General features: G+C 43.0%; 2 protein-coding genes and 1 pseudogene across 2 annotated transcripts in view; 1 reads left to right on the forward strand and 2 right to left on the reverse strand.

Moving 5' to 3' along the window:
* Positions 1-2,032, reverse strand: part of LOC123185671 (zinc finger transcription factor YY1) — a 4,128-nt gene extending 2,096 nt beyond the window's left edge. The window contains exons 1-4 of the mRNA XM_044597518.1: positions 1,731-2,032; positions 1,550-1,608; positions 1,006-1,214; positions 549-638 (exon numbers count right to left, since the gene is read on the reverse strand). Of these exons, the coding sequence (XP_044453453.1) occupies positions 549-638; positions 1,006-1,214; positions 1,550-1,608; positions 1,731-1,852 (480 nt within the window). The 5' untranslated portion in view covers positions 1,853-2,032. The remainder of the gene's footprint in view (positions 1-548; positions 639-1,005; positions 1,215-1,549; positions 1,609-1,730) is intronic.
* Positions 2,033-5,101: 3,069 nt separating this feature from the next.
* LOC123185681 (V-type proton ATPase 16 kDa proteolipid subunit) lies at positions 5,102-7,816 on the reverse strand. Its single transcript, XM_044597528.1, has 3 exons — positions 7,587-7,816; positions 7,221-7,506; positions 5,102-5,573 (listed from the first exon to the last, which is right to left on the reverse strand). The coding sequence occupies exons 1-3, from the start codon at positions 7,663-7,665 to the stop codon at positions 5,441-5,443; spliced, it is 498 nt and encodes a 165-aa protein (XP_044453463.1). The 5' UTR covers positions 7,666-7,816; the 3' UTR covers positions 5,102-5,440.
* Positions 7,817-9,446: 1,630 nt separating this feature from the next.
* Positions 9,447-10,430, forward strand: LOC123186384 (phospho-2-dehydro-3-deoxyheptonate aldolase 2, chloroplastic-like; annotated as a pseudogene).
* Positions 10,431-17,705: the final 7,275 nt, after the last annotated feature.

Consider the following 17,705-nt stretch of genomic DNA (forward strand, 5'->3'; position numbering starts at 1 on the left):
ATCAGGGGAAGTTTCATTAAGTTCATCAAATCAAATCCGCAAAGCATCTTCAGTTCGATAGAATCTGGCATGCCACTTAGTTTGGTAGCATTAGATAGAAGAACACTGTAATTTAAAAATGTAAGTTGTATGGTGAGAATTAGAAGCAAAAAATGAGAAGGCCTGAAATTCAGAGGATTTGTTTGTTAGAACATGTAAAACGTACCATAGTGAAAGTATTCACCAATAAGAAAGCATAAACCAACCACTCACTTGCAAAGATGCAAACAGGAAATTGTTGCGTAGTAGAAAGTAAACCTCTAAAATTAGAAACAGATTAGGCACGTAGCAATTGAATTTACAAGCATAAAACTAGCTTGAGGGATCAGGGGAAGTTTCATTAAGTTCATCTAATCAAATCAGCGGAACATCTTCAGTTCGATAGAATTGGTGCCACTCAACTTAGTTTTGGATCACCAGATAGAAGAACACTGTAACTATAAATGTAAGTTGTATGGTGAGAATTAGAAGCAAAGAATGCTGTCGTGAAATAGAATGTGAATCCCTACCTTACCACAGCCTGGATGTGGGCAAACGAAATCCTTTTGTCCTGTGTGAGTAAGGTGGTGCCTCTTCAACTTTGAGCTATCTACAAATTTCTGCAAAACAAACAGAAAAAGGATTCATCATTTCTGTACAAAAGGAACAGTCACATAGTTAGGAATTACATTCTCCCATCAACAGTGAGCGCACATATAACGGTCGTTTCGTTCATGAGTTACCCGTATAGGACATAAGCAAAGGTCTTATATGTATAGTTGCACTGAAACAAATCTATTGGGCCTTAAATCCATCAATAACTATGCAAAACAGAGAAAGGTCCTAGTGGACAGAAAGATAAAGAGCTTAAAACCATTTTGCATATGAGACTGAAATCACAGGGAAGTTTGTCAACGCTAGTAAACGGATAAGTTCACCAACACGAGCATAAACATTGCTAAATGTGTAAGGTAATTTTGGAGTTACCTTCCCACAGCCGGGCTCCTGGCAAACGTACTGCCTCTCGCCGTGCACGTGGGCATGCTTCCTCAAGGCAGCCACGTCAACAAAGGTCTTGCCGCAGTTGTCGTAGCTGCAGAGGAAGAGTATCTCCGTGGCCGGCTCAACCTTGCGCGGCTGCGCCTCCGGCTCCTGCCCCACTCCGCCGTTCTCCTTCAGATTCTTGTACACGTCCTCTGCACACAGGTTACGCAGAAGCCAACCGCCAATTAGACATTGCACGCAATCGCACGACCAGCTCAAACCGAACGACAAACTACAGAGGATAAGATAAATTTTGCTCTGCAATTCAGGATAAGATGCACTAAATTTTGCATCAGTCACTGCAGGCAGCCGCGCAGTCTGCTCAAACTAGTGGGCAAGACAAAATTTGTCCTATGATTCATGATAAGATGAAGAACAAATGCGTCAGATCGACATTGTCGGTCCGTTAGGCTGCAGACTACACATCCGCCGATTCAAGGGGAGGGGAGGGGAGGAGGGGGAAGGTTCAGGGGGGAGCGCGCGGTACCTCTGACCCACTTGAAGAGGGCGCACTTGGAGCCGGGGGAGGCGAGATCCTGCGGGATCCTGCAACGCAACGACAACGCAACGGCGACGGCGCCGGTCAGTCAGTCAAGTCAGTCCCGCGCGGCGGGGCGGCGATCTCGGAGACGGACGGGCATCAGCGAGGGGAGGGGCGCGGCACGTACCACTGCTTGACCCAGCGGGCGGCGGGGCGCGGGCGGCGGCGGAGCGTCTGCGGCGGCGGCTGCGGCTGCTGCGCGGGCGGGTAGTAGTAGTACCCCCCGGCGCCCGCCGCCGCGTACTCCATGCCGCCGGGGCGAGCTGTCCCCTCTCCCTCCCTCCCTCCGCGCTGCGCGATGCGGCCGCCGGCGCCGTCGAGTGAGCTCTCCCCTCCTCCCCTTGCCCCCCTCTCTCTCTCTCTAGGGTTCTCTCTCTCTCTCTCTCTCGGCAGGCAGGCAGGCCGCTCGCTCCCTCGGCCTTGGCCGGAAAACGTCACGTGACTCCGATTTGTATCCGAGAATAATTTCTTTTCTTTTTTGTCTTTGACAGGGTTTTTCTCAGCATCCTGTTAAGAAAATTACAAGTAATTTTATTTATTGTGGTTGTGATTCGGTAACATGAAATATTTGTGTTCAGATACACCGACTGTTTTTTTAACAGATATATACCGATTGTTAATGGTACGCGGTTGTTTGTCGAGGTTGATATCTCGGTTCGATAGAATGCAGCTTATATTTTTTTAGATGGAGAAGGGTGTAATGTGAATTGTGTAGCGAGCAAGGAGGAGATACGGCTCAATTTCCCTTTTAGAGCACACACACGGTGCGCTGATTAATTGGCCGCCTCTAACACTCACTCTAGTGGTATATACTGTTTTTTCTTTATTGATTCGTGGAAAAACCACTCCCTCCCTAAATAAATATAGGACCATTTAGATCATTGCTTATAGTGATCCAAACGATCTTATATTTATTTACAGGGATACATATTGTTTTACGTGCATGTCGTCTCTATGGAGTTTATCTTATACTTTCTTCGTATCAAAATTCTTATCTTACATTTGTCTAAATACGGATGTATCTAGTTACATTTTAGTATTTTAGTGTTAGACACATCTGTATCTAGACAAATCTAATACAAAAAAATTTGAGATGGAGGGAATAGATCAGAAAAAACTTTATGCACTATGTGATTGTGCGTCATGCTCAGGCCCGTACTACACCCATGTGCAGGGTGTTCGACCGAACAGAACCCCCAATTTAGCAGGGCCTCAGTTTTCTAACTAATGATCAGTTTAGCCGTGGCTAATTCTCCCATAAAAAAGACATGATTAGTCAATTAATCGAGTAAACACTAAGTACGTAGGAATCCACAACAAATGACTCTCAAGGCCGTATCTCACGCACGGCTCCTCCTCTTCTCTCTCTAATCTCTTTCTCTTAGTGTGTCTTCCCATGGTCCTATAGCAGCTCCCGATTCTACTCCTGTAGATTAATTCATTCGCATTCTCCCCAAAACAGTCTTCTGATGCAATTTATTCGGTGTCTTCTTCAATCTGTAGTTTTAGTAGTATGGCAGCTCCATCATCGTCCATCTATTTATTCCGGTGTCTTCTTTTCCTAACTCAATTTCTCAAATCTCTCATCTACTACTTTCAATCCTCTTGTTGCTTGTCGCTGGACCTATGAGGGCAAGAGTGCTAGATCACCAATTCATCAAGAAGATCAAGCGGACTATCAAAGCCACACATGGTGCCGCCACATGGTTCTCTTCCCAAGTTAACGAAAGGCTTAATTCATCCCTCTTTGTTTCTATGTTTAGTTTTCAGTGTATGATATTTGCTTCTTAGTTTTTTTTTTCTGATTTCCTCCCGTTCTAGAATTAGAAAATTTGAGTTGCGACATGAAAACACAAGAAAGGGAAAAATATTGAAAAACTCACTCGACATCAAAAAGACGTTCATGATAAGTGTTTAGTAAAAGAGTCGAATGTTTCTTCAGAAAAATCAAGGTTTACATACTAGTAGTGCTCATGAGGTTCCTGGCGATCATAGGATGAGTACTAAAACATGTCAGAAGGATGATATATATAACAAAGTCTATTTTTAGTGTAGAAAATCTTGTTTTCTAATTGCTATTTGTTATGTCGAGGGCCTCAATTTTTATTTCGCACCGGGCCTCCATTTTCTCGGACACGGCCCTGGTCATGCTGGAGGACAAACAAATGGACCCAACTTAAGGGTTGGGTTTCCTTCAACTACGACCAATGCTCTTAGGGCATGAGAGGCTTCACATGGCAATTGGCCCATGTGAAAAACTAGTTTCGGTATCTTCATTTGTTTTTCCTCTCCAATAGAAGCATCCACCACCGGTGGGCCTTGTCAAGCAAGCAAAATTTTTAGGATTTGAGTACACATGCATGCATGGATCTATTACCCTCCACCCTACCTTCTTTATGTTTCACAACAGGATCACCTTCTCTCCCCTCAGGCATCCACCTCCTGCAAAAGAGCCTATAACAATATCCAAGCCAATCTCTATTAGACACCCGAGCTACATGGCCTGTGGGGCAGCATGTTGAGGCTGTGCGGGTGCGCTTGGTCGTGGGGAAAAGGTGCAAGTAGGGAGGAGGGTGACATGGTGTGAGGGGTGATGGGAGGAGGGTCGGCCCTGGAGGCGGCGGCCGCCGTGCGGGAAGATAACACTTAGGTGAATCTTTTTTTTGTTCACATGCATCAACCATGGAAAGGGAGCTGCCTATTCAGTTAGGACATGTACAATGCATAGCCTGAAAGTGATGCCTCGCATACCATGTAGGATCGGATATGACGTAAAGTAGGTTCGGATAGGTAAGCGGGATCCTCTTTAGGAGGCGGATGCTTGAACAAAAAAAGTGTGGTCCGGTGACAAAAGCTGAAAAGATTGAGTGCAAAGTAAAGATGCATGTGTGCTAGACTCTTTATTTTCTATTTCTTAATGAGGCCCACTAGTGATAGCTTGCATTGGAGAGAAAAAATTAATGTAGATGCCTTAAATTATTTTTTGTCATGGAGCATATGTATCCATATGCCACCGTTGTACATGCCCTTAGCGGGTGAAGAGGATCTTCAGTAGAATTAAGGAACATTGCTTTCTCCGATAAAATTTAGGGTTCATTGTAGGATACTTTTTTTCTTGAGTTTCAATAAGTTGTATAGGTATAGGGGGGCTGTTTTAGAATCTTTGGCAGAGATACTCAAAGCTCAAACACAAAAATATATCATGCAATTTTGCGGATTCTCAGTCAATCTCAACATTAAAAACACAGATCACTTAGCTTGGGAGCCAAACAAAAAACTATATATGCCAGGTCATTTTTCCCCCCTGTATAACACAACGAGAAATTTTCACAAAACCACATTTCAAAATCTTCAATTTTATTCTCATATGCAAACTATCAAACACCAGTCTGCTTGATACAGCTAGTAGTTCGCATCACAAAATACGCACTAAACATAACAAACACAACATTCACTCCACATGCCCCAGACATAACAAAATGAATCTAGACACAGGAGTTACAGACAAAAGTGGAACTAGGTCTAGCTTTGCTTATTCATTCATATCACATCCCAAGAGGCTCATCGCCGATTATTACTCCAAACAATAAATACAACAGGTGCTAGGTACGACGAGTAGATACAGGTAGCTTTGCGTTGCCGAACATAGAATAAAATTACAGATGGCGGGCGTGGAAATCCCTATGATCCCAAACCACATTATGTTCCTCCGCCGAGGAGCATGAACACAGAAGTAGAACCACAGTGTTTGCCAAACAAGTCTCTAAGAAGAAATGAACCCTTTCAAACAGAATACAATGATGGACCGTATGCTCCTTGCTTGCAAGCGCTTTGTTTCTAGTCGGCGCGGGATTGGCCGGCACGCGAGGAGAGGATGATGCCGACGATGAGGCCGTACAGGGCAAGAGCTTCGGCAAAGATGAGGATGAGGATCATGCCGACGAACAGCTTGGGCTGCTGTGCGTTGGCCCTGCAGAGAAAGTAAAAGAACAGAGTCAAATCAGTACTTCAACAACTTCCAGACAAAAGGTGGTTATCTATATAAAAATCGATTTACCACTATGTTTTCCCCCTTTTAATATTTATTTACTTATGCAATTATATATTTCTAGAAAAAGCAGATGGCAGCATGTTCTGGTTATTGCAATACTCGAAGGCATTGTTTGGAGCCAAGCTGTTATTAGTGGCACAATCTCAATTCTGAGCTATTAGTGCTTTTCCTTAAAAAATGCTTCCCAAGGGTGAAGAATGTGCATACATACTCTGGTATGTGGCCAGATATACGTACCAGAGGTCAATTGGATCTTGATTATACTATGCATATCTATTACTATATACGCTTAAGAGATATGGAGCAGAAGGTTGAAGGTTAAATAATAAAAGTACAAACCCAATACATACTGGCAACCGAAGGAATTAATAACCAATGATTCCCCCTCCATTTGAATATATTTGGTGTACAAAAAACCCAGATGCAAACAAAATAAAATAAAAAAATCATCATGCAAATCGCTTAAGTTATTATAGCGGGCCAATGTAGAATCTAGTTAAATTGCTTCCACAAACATGTGCAAACCAAAGAAGTGTGCTAACTAAGACCATAGCTCATACTAGTCAAACAGATATGGACCCTGTGCTCGAACAGAAGAAGCCATAGTTTTAGACAATGTGAAGGACCCGTAATAAACTACTCCCTCTAACCCAAAATAAGTGCCTCAACTTTCTACCAACTTTGTACGGAGGAAGCAATAAAGTTAGTACAAAGTTTTACTAGAGTTGAGAGACTTATTTTGGGACGGAGGGAGTAATGAATAATGAAGTGGAACTAGATGAAGGACTATGAATTATAAAATCTCAGATCACAGCTAAAAGACAAAGCTATTGACAAAAGCATAAATTAATACATAAAAAGCATGTTCTATGAGATTCCCATGTTCACAAACTGACAAAGCTATTTCAATTGTGTAGGAACCGCAAAAAGTCACCTTGCTATATTGCAACTCATATAGTAGTAGGCTACCATGACTCACTGCCCTTGGTGTTCTCAACATACCAGCATAACATTACATCAAACTGGTTCGGAGAAATAAGCCAATATGTGTGGTTTAACAAGTGAGACACACAATTTCATCTGTTAACTCTAGTCAAGCATGTCCCACATGACAAGATTGTTTCCATCTTATTATTTCCATGGATTATACTCTACTAATATGTACCAACGACTGACCCAAGGTCCACCCCACCTGGCTCTATGTCAAGTTGCTAGCACCTAAGCGTGACTTAAGTAGCATGTCCCTGCTGTAACTTACCCTCCCAGAATTTAGACTACTTTACCAACAACAAGCACAAGATTTACACTCGCATCCACCACAATCTACACAGCAATCACACACTTTTGTTCCTAGGCCGCGCAACAATGGAAGGGATGTATTTACACTAGCAGCTACCACCATTTGCATACTCCCCACACGCCACATTTGACAGACTTCACATGTAAACTCTGGTCAAGCATGTCCCAAGTAACAGCCCAGAACCAAGCAGCATAACAAGATTCACATCACATTCTCGCACACAATTGACAGGAAGATACGCAGCAGAAGGAGGGGTGTGTGTATACCTGACGCCGGCGTCGCCGACGATGCCGATGGCCATGCCGGCGGCGAGCCCCGCGAGGCCGCAGGCGAGGCCGGAGGAGAGGTGCGCGTAGCCGTCGAAGAGGAAGTAGGGCTTGGCCTTGGGGTTGATCCCGGTGGAGATGATGACGGCGATGATGAGACCGTAGATCCCGAGCACCCCGGCCATGACGACGGGCACGATGGACTTCATCACCAGCTCCGGCCGCATCACCCCCATCGACGCCACCCCCACCCCGCTCTTGGCCGTCCCGTACGCCGCGCCCATGCCTGCGCGCGCATCACACACACCGCGGTCAGATCGCCGATCTGGAGGAGGGGGAGGGGAGATCTGGGGGGAGGGGGCTTACAGGAGAAGACGAGGGCCGCGGCGGCGCCGAGGAAGCCGAAGAAGGGGGCGGTCTCGTCGCCGCTGAAGGTGGAAGCCATGGCTGCCGGCGGGGGAGGGAATCTCGCCGGAGATTGGACGGCGGCGACGAGTGGAGGAGAGAGAGGGGAGGGGGAGAGGAGAGAGAGATATTATGGGGGACGGACGTGTGGACCAGGTGGAGGAGAGGTAATGGGAGACGACTACTGCGTCTGCGTGGCGTGGGTGTCTGTCCTGTCCACGGTGGGCCAACGGGCCGTGTGGGCTTTGGGCCAGTCCATACCTCGTGGGCTAATTAATGGAGCGCACCTGAGCCGCTGATTTGCATCATGTTCCTCTATCTTGTAGGAAGGGAGTCGAATGCCCTATGGTTGTTTCGTTTTTTCTTCAAAATACGGCCGCGAATTTTCGTGTGGGATGCGGGCAAGTTTCAAGAAATGTTCACGGATTCAATAAGGTATCCGTGAGTTCAAAACATGTCCGCAAATCAAGAAGAACATAAATGAAGTTAAAAATATCTATGGATTCAAAAAATGTTTGTGAGTTTGAAAAAAGTTCAGCGGGTTTGAAAAACATTCGTTGATCCCAAAAAAGTTCATAGACTCATAGAATGGTCATGGATTCAAAAAAATGAATTTGGAAAATTGTAAGTTTACTTAGAAATTGTTTGCAGATTCATGAAATGTTCATGAATTTGAAAAAATGTTCGCATATTCGAAAAATCTTCACGGATTCAATAAGAAATATTTAGATTTAGTATAATCTGGGCATATCTTGTTCCCTCACTATTTATAGGTATCTAGAGGTTGACATCGCACAAACATTAGACAAAATGCGATATCAACATGCCGAGGTTAACATGGGAACCAAAGCTGGATCAATCTAGTGGCCGGTTGCTTGACGAGCGAGAATAGATGACTATCACTGTCAGTTTCTTGCATTTGTTTTACCTTTGCAAGTACCCATTCGTCTCGAGTTAAAACTTAGAAGAGGCACATTTTTCTGTCGTGGCATCCAATGAACTCGACCAAGGTAGATTATAGTTGGACTCAGAGTCATACAATGTGTGGATAGAATATAGAGTCGTGTCATAGTTGGACCTCTTATATATGAGCGGATAGACACACGATGTAACCTATGCCAACACACAGGGGGAGCCAACGGCGTGTGCCGGTGTTTGGGTGGCCAGTGTGTGGTATTGTGACGGTGTCACACAGAGGAGCGCCCGTAGTCAGCCCCAGGGATGTAGTCATATTGGTGAATCTCGTTAACAAATCTCGATGTCATACTCGTGTGATTGCATGTTCTTCGGATGATCGACTACGCGCCTTGAATTTATTCTAACAAGTTGTATCAGAGCAAGGCTTGAGGAGGTCACGGATTCGTTGATTTAAAGTATGAATCGCCATCATCGGTAACAATAAGGTACGGGTGATGGGCGCAGTCTCGCGATAGCCACGTCGTCGAGGCTACTGTTCTGGTCGATTGGGTGTGCCAGGCATTTTATCATGGCTCTCGTCCTCCAGCCTCCACGTCATTTTCTTAGGAGAGAAGAAAATATGTCCTCAGATACACCCTCCCCTCCCCTGAGGCAAGCACATAATCCCCTGTCTCCTTCCTCACACACGACCTCCCCATCGTCCTTGCTCTCACCACTTCTCGTGCGGCCTTCCTCTGCGGCCACCCCCACGACGCCTCCCCCCCCCCTCCCCCACCCACTCACCTTGCGGCGGCTTCCTTCACGCGCCCCGCCATCGAATCACCATTTCGTTTGGATTTTGGGGGTGGTCTTCAAGCTGGACAGAGCCTGTCGATGGCGCTGACCTCGGCTGATCCACGGACGCTTTTCTTTTGCTCCTATTATGTGTGGATTTTGGGGGTGTACTTGCCCGTTGGATGCCGTGTGTTTGTTTACACAATTTTCAGATTTAATAAGAAGAAGAGATTCAAGTGCTTGTACTCCCAAATCACGTATTGAAAATTCGTATAGTTTCCTGAACTTTTCCCTGTATAGTTTCCTAAACTTTTCCCTGAAAGTGTTGTGTATTGTTTGACGTTTTCAGATGCAAGAGGTAGACCAACCATGGACAGCAGAAAATGGTTTTCGCCAAGGCCTCGCTGGCGTTGCTGGCCATGAGGGAAGCAACGTGCTCAGCAGTCCTATCCCTAACTTCATGATGATGCTTCTGTTAAGTTCATGCAGTAACACAAATATTGTGTTTGTACCATGTATTGTTTGCTTGCCTACAAACAGATGGTCGGTGTGCCTCCTGTCCGTCGCACGGCGCCGCTACTCCAGCCACCGTGCCTTCATCCTCAGGGAGGGGACTGCGCCAAGAGCTTTAAGGAGTTCAAGGCCAACAACATCCATGGCACCTTCCGTGTCCTGCTGCAGATGGGTGATGTCCTCGTGTTCGGTGGTCAGGTCCCCATCGTCAAGGTACAAATCGATTGCCCAAATCAAATTGATTTGAACCAGATACGTCTATTGGTCATTTGATTTGTGAGATCTGATCCTATCTGTTCGATGTTCTTTGCGCATAGTAGGTGGGGCGGATGGCTGGCCAGTTCGCCAAGCCGAGGTCCGGTAACTTTGAAGAGAAGGATGGGGTTAAGCTGCCCAGTTACAGGAGAAACAACATCAAGGGCGACGCGTTTGATCTGAAGGGCCGCGTCTGTCCCAGATAGGATGATCAGGACGTACGCGTAGTCGGTGGCGACGCTCAGCTTGCTGCGTGCTATCGCGACGGGAGGTTACATAACTATGAGGCGGGTCATCCAGTGGAACCTTGATTTCATGGATCACAATGAGTAGGGAGACATGTGAGAAAAATTATGTCTTGCTATTGCAAATTTGTAGTAGAATTTTGTTGCGGTACGCTGTAGTCGTTGTCCTGTCTAAATATCCCCTATTGATTTTCTTGGGCATATCTCCTTATCACGATATAAGGCAGGAGATAGGTTATTGTTTATGTACTCTTATGTTCTTATTACTGGGACGATGGTCATCTAGTGGAATCTTATGAAAGCTTCTCGATGAATCAGATTCTTGATGCTCATTGGGGTGCCATGACTGACAGTGATGTAAGTTCTTGCATTCTTCTGTCACTAGAGCTGTTGTGTTGCTGAAAATTAGTGCCAAGAGCCCTGAAGTGTACTTGAACACTAAAACTGGTAAAATTTGTTTGCATTGAACTAGAACTGCAACTTCAATATCCATTTCAGAAATAAGTGACATAATTTTGTTTCTTTAGACTATAAGGGTTTTGGAACTTCTCATCATCTCTTATCCGGCATTTTTCTAGCATGTTGTCTAATGCTTTGGTGAGACTCTAATTAGATGCATTAGTGATTTTCTTTTGAAGCATCACTACTGATTTTTAGAAGAATGCCCACCACGATTTGTCAAAATGACATGCTGAATGTGCTATGCGTTTTAGTAATGCCTCTTCCAATTTTCACCTAGAGTAATTTCGTTTAGTTACACCTTTACACTTTCCTAGATTTCTACATCGCTTATTTTATGACATTTCTATTGATTCGGCTCTCTATTGCATAATAATTTCTGTAAAATGGTTTACACAATTTTTGCTTGAGCAAAAATTTCACAGGCCCTTAATTATCGTCATGTCAATCAAACTTTAATTGAGGGAATGCCAACAAAGGAGATGTTCCGCAAGCATTGAAAACCGGTGAGTAAGTTTATTTGTCAATGCAATGATGTTATGTCGTCTAGGGTTATATTAGGAGGATCTTATGTCTGATGCTTACTTTTGTTTTGAGTAGCTAATTGCACTTGACATGGGTGCTTTGATTGCTTGATAGTTGTACTTAAAAAGTCACATATTCTGATGGGCATGTCATTACCTTCAATAGCGATATTCACGCTATTGTCGGGGTAGGTAGGAAGATATATAGATCTTGATTTTCATGAGCTCCAGTTCTATGATTCTAAGCCTTTAGATGTTGTCAGTTTGTGAAATTTATGACAATACCCTTTTTTTGTACTCTGTTTGACTGTTTCATCTATTTGCCTCACATAAGATGCGCTAACTGCATATCACGAAATATGAAGGGCCGATAGAAGCTCACTAATTGGCTGGAATTTGTGCAATTCTTCTTTTCTCTTTTGTAACTGCACATATGATTCATGCCCTGCTCCCTTTCTGTTTCTTACCCACAGACATCATTTTCAGTGTTGGACATTTTCTTGTGTCATGAGAGTGGTCTTTTGTGGATTTGCTACGCTGGTCCGGACGTTGTGAGCCTTCATCGAGCACACTGGCCTTGGGTGCGAGCGCCGGCAGCAACGGCACGAGGTAAGCAACCTTGATCAGTGCTGCATTGTACATTTTGACATGCTTCCATGCAACAATCAGGTCCTGATCTTTCTATGCACCTACAAAGTGCAGAACATCATATTGACAAATTATACGACGTTTGTGCCATAATTTGTCAACTTGGATATGGATTGGTACCAAGACAGAAGGATCAAAAGCCTGTACACATATGATTGGGACTAGCGAATTCACTGTCAACATCACTACAAGCGAACTCACGTTTCATAACCAGTTTACTTAATACTTAGCCCAGCTATACATATTCCTTTAAATGATGTCGATGACGATTATCATCCTCAAGTCATGGCGTCGGGTGTTCCTGATAGTGACTAAGATGGCATGTCCAACCTGGTGGAGGGGAGGGGGCTTACATGAGAAGACGAGGGCCACGACGGCGTCGAGGAAGCCGAAGAAGGGGGCGGACTCATCGCCTCTGAAGACGGAAGACATGGCTATCGGCGGGGGAAGGGTAGGGATCTCGTTGGAGATGGATGGCAGCGACAAGAGAGAGAGAGAGAGAGAGAGAGAGAGAGGTAATCGGAGACGACTACTGCATGTGTGGTGGTCTGTGATGGGCTCATGGGCTGTGTGGGATAGGCTACTCCGGTGGGTGTGGGGTTTAGGCTAGTTTTTACCTCATGGGCTAATTAATGGAGCGCACCCGAGCGCTACGAGAGAGCCGGCCCATTCAATTGGTTATACTCCCTCCGTCCTAAGTGTTAATTGTACTAAATCAATTACATTTATTTTGGAACAGAGGGAGTATCTATGATTTATTTGTGCATAGGAGTTGATCGCATCCCTTCCTCTATTCCTACAAGGGTTCCCTGGACACCACCCCCTGTTGGTTTTGCCAAACTTAAGGTAGATGGGGCTGTTTCGATGACTACCATGAGTGGTGCTTCGCGGTCAGTATGTAGGGATTTCGGTGGGACTTACTTGGAATCTTCTGCCATCGTGTGTATGGGAATCACAGACCCAACAATCTTGGAAGATATGGCAGGTCGGGAAACTATGGCATTGGCAAAAGACCCCTCACTAAACCACATATTTATATCTACAGATTGCAAGGAGGTCGTGGAGAACTTCAAGTCTGGTTCTGGTGGAAGGAATGTTAGTATAATTCACGAGATTATCATATCTGTTGCTGATTTTGCATCTTCTTCCTTTATCTACGAATGAAGGGACTCGAGTGCCGATGGACATAGCCTCACTAAATACGCTCCAGGCCTGACTGAAAGACCCCACTTCTGGCTTTATTGAGCCCTCTGATCTCCATTGTATCCCAAGAAACATTGTTATCAATTAATAAAGTTGAGTGTGTTTCAGAAAAGAGCTGATCATGGGTTATAGTCATTTTTTCTTCAAAAACGGCTACAATTGTTCATCTGGGATGCAGGAAAATTTCAAAATTTTGTTCACAGATTCATTAAAACATTCATGAATTCAAAAAAGTGTTCATGAATTTCAAAAATGTAATTGAGCAAAAAATGTTCATGAATTTGAAAAATTGTTCATGGACCCAAAAAAGTCCGTGAATTTATTAAATGTTCATGAATTCCAAAAAACTTCACAAATTTGAAAAAAAATTGTGGATTTAAAAAATGTTTGTGGATTTAGAAAATGTTCATGAATTTGAAATTCTCACAGATTAAAAAATATTCACTAATTAAAAATGCGGATGAAATTTTTTCATGAAGTTAGAAAATGTTCATAGTTTTCAAATATGTTGTGAATTCAATTGTTTTCATGAAGTATAAAAATCACATATTTAAAGAAGAACATGATTTTAAAAATGATGACATCTGCCGTGCGTCAATAGTCTACTCGAAGCCTTGATTCATCTCACACCCACCTGAAGCAATCTCATCAATAGTCTCATCCTCGAGACACATCCTGCACATCCATCGGAGATCTTTCTCGAGTTGTAGTGTTACCTCTGCGCCCCTAGTGAACATTCCCCTACCTCAAATCACATGCATCTCATATTTTTATTGCATGAAGGTATAATCTACATTAGAACATATTTTTATAAATAACTCAAACTCAAAAAAATATTTTTGTGTGATTGACTTTTTTTGTAGTACTGAAGTACCAATTACTATTTTTGTAGACACAAGCATGTCTGAGTTTTCTTTCGCATTAGAAAAGAATAATGTTCAAATTCTTAGTTTTCCATTTAGATAAGTAATAAACCCTGGCATTTTATGGTTTAAATTTATAAAAATAAGAGGCATGATGTGCATTGTCATGGTGTAGGTCCCAACACTATTATTCAATTGGTATGATACATGATTGTTAAATCGTTTAACAATGTTAATCTACATTAGAACATACGTTGCAAGTATACACCAATGGAAATATGATGAACCCGGTGTCATCTACGCCCTTCTAAGATGATATATGTCCGCCTATATTTGGCAAGGGTCTTATATTTATAGCTCTCTCAATGGATTTACGACTCATGTGAAGACCATGATCCTTATAAATACACAACTCTTGTAAACAAAATGGCACAGTACTAGAAGGCTCCCTAACTTATTTACTCCAAAAATATCCTAGGTTATTTAGGTTAGATATCTTTTTAAATGGTGTTTACTAATTAATGAGAAACAATATCAGTACTCTCGCAAAAAAAAACAAGATCAGTACTCGCAAAAAAAAAAAAAAATCAGTACAATCACTAATGCCATCTCCCGCACGCAAGTAGGAGCTGTAGCAAGCAATATTTAGGTTTAGTAGAATCTGGGTATATCTTGTCCTCTCACTGTTTAAAGATATCTAGAGGTTGCCATTATACTATCATTTAACAAATTAAGTCATCAACTTGCTTTTGTCGCATTTGCATCACATCCGCAGTAATTGTCTGTCTCTAACTTAGAACTTAGAAGGGGCATAGATTTCTATCGTCCCGAGTTAGCATCCAGTGAGCTCGACTAAGCCCAAATGGGAGGGCCGATGGTACACTAAGGTGCCTTGTGACATAGTTGGGTGAAGCCTGTCACAATGAAAAATGATACATGCCACACTGCTCTGTCCAGCGTATGTTGTCCCGTGAATCATGTTAGTTTGAAAACAAAAGTGAAGGCTTGTCATATCCTTCTAAAGTTTGGGTGCATTGGTTGGGTTTTGTACAGGTGATAAAAATGAGTCAATGAATGTAACTTCAGTGCTTCGCGAAGCACATCAAGCATGAGAGCAAGGGGAGACAAATTACCGAGAGTGGGTGTTCCAAGTCTCATTGCATGAAAAGGTTGCTGCCCCAAATGACGAACCTATGCTTGAATAGTTGTTCATGTGCCACGAATTTCTCCATTGTTGCCATGGAGCTTCTCAAGCCAAATCTACTCGCCCGACTTCAATATCCAATTCCATCCTCTCTATATAATCCATGGCCTCACACTACTCCACCCGATGCTAAGTCAGTAAAATTGTTTTTCCTACATGTCACGATCACAACATTTGCTTATAGTCTAATTAAATACCTGATGTTTCTTCCCTGCAAAAATAAAATAAAATCTGAGGCTTCCAATTCTTATAAAGAAAGCATCATAGTACCGAAACATTAAAAAAATTAAACTTGATTTTATATACATCTTCTTTATAAACAACACTTGTTCTTTGTGCAAGTGCTAAACAATATTCTTACTTTGTTGTTCTACACCATGTATTTTGCATACATGTTTTCTTACTTGTTTATTATTTTACTTTTGACCGTGTTGAGCATTTTATTTAGTGTTTCATCATTTTACTGCCAAAACTGTCCACCCTGTCTATTAGTTTTCTATCTACTTTTCCTCAAGATTTACATAACAAGTTCCATATAAAAGGACAACCTCGGTTTCTAGAGACTTTGTCTTTCCTCCTTTGACGTGTATGAGTTTAATCGTGTGCCACGAGACTGTAATAAGGGCGAAGCTACAGATCATATGCTGGGTAGGCTAGGCTAAATCAAACTACACAATTTACCAGACCAATTTTGTTACTATCTACTCTTCACTGATTTGTTGTTGGCCTAGGTGGGTCACGTCTTAGTTTTTCCCATACTAAGATCTGCACAATATTAAGTAGTATTAACTATGTGATGAAACTGGAGGTAGGTATGAACAGGGACAGGAAATCTTCATTTCATCAAGGTCTAATTGAATAACTTTATAATATTTCTAATTGATGAAACACCAAGCTTTACAACGTCATTGACTTAGATCATAAATTTATCTAAACACAAGAAAGTTATGACAGGATCCAAACCGATGGGGGCCAATTCAATCTTGAAGAAACAGGAGCTAGTATATTCGTGAAACTACTATCTTCCATATTGAAGATAAAAACCTGCCGAAGGCCCTTGTCAATCAAAGCCCGTCTGTCTGAAAATCTCTTGGAGAAAGTATTATGATTCAAGTCATCTGTATGGTAGATGCTATTGGGTATTAGTGTGGGAAAGTCCTTCGCCGGAACTAAAAACGAAGTGTTGACACCCATGAACAGCGTGTGGTCTTTGAGATTGTGTACTCTGGTGAGCTTTTGTTTGACAAAGTCAATTTTGTAGACAACAAAGCGGGCTGTCACACGCTCTTTCTCTTCGTCCTCCTCCATGGTCCGCTCCTCATCCACATCCTCCTCCTGATCCTCATCAGGGGCGGAGCCAGAATTTGGACATGAGGGGGGCGAAAAGTCAACTTTCACAAAAGTCATGAAACATTTTTGTTAATCAAAGGGGCCACATGGACCCATTTTCATTATGAAAATGGAGTAAGATACATGTGTCTCCATTGTTAACTCTCACGATAATGTTGATGATCATCAAAATGTATATTTGAAGCTACAAAAGAATGTTATGTTTCTGTTAACTTAAATTGAGCCTGACAACGACCAGTGTTGAACAAGTAGATAATGTGAACTTTACAACTATTTTTCCATACCAATATAGACAATTATGTAATGTCGAAAAAATCGTCTTCATTCTGTTTTGTAAACATGCATAGCCGAAAAGGCTTGTTTGATTGTTGTTGTTCACATCGAAAGAGTTATGACCAACCGTAGTATTTTTACTTGTTTAAAATAATCCAACGATTCAATTGGCAAGTGAAGATAAGATTTTTAGGTTTAGATGATTGCAAACATCCAGCTAGAAATGGGTAAGTTTAGACTCAAATTGGGCCTGTTCCTCACTACGAAAGACTACAGGATATCAAAATTCACCACGGTGCATATATTAGACACGCAAAATAGCTCATGCCGTGGATCAGAAAATGCACAGATTGTCAAAAGCACTATTTTGTAGGCAATGCTAATTGACCAGACTAAGATCATAATTCATGAAAAAACTACTGGTGTGTAGTGGTACCTGCTGCAAAAATCTTCGATCCAGGTCACCTGGCTAGCAACCTCTAGCCGTATTCTGAATTTCTGATCTAATCCGCCTGCGTCTAGTCGTAATCGGACAGGAGACTCTAGATCAGTGGATGGTGTCGTCGTTGTGACGAGCTGCCGCCGCGGCAATGGCAGACGCCCTAGCAGAACACGCACGATAGCGGAGGGCGCCCGCGGCGGCCGGCGGCCGCGGCAAACGCCCTAAGATCCAACAGTACACACACATAGATCAATCAGTCGATCGGATCGATCACATTGTCAACATTATCGTTGGCCACAACTACGCCAAGATGTATGGGCTATTGGGCTTTGGTCGTTTATATTCGGTGTTTCCTGGGTCAAAGAATAATAGTACCTTATATGGGCTAATGATACCATTAGCTGCGGCC

The sequence above is a fragment of the Triticum aestivum genome, chromosome 1A (assembly GCF_018294505.1).
Source record: "Triticum aestivum cultivar Chinese Spring chromosome 1A, IWGSC CS RefSeq v2.1, whole genome shotgun sequence".
NCBI lineage: Eukaryota > Viridiplantae > Streptophyta > Magnoliopsida > Poales > Poaceae > Triticum > Triticum aestivum.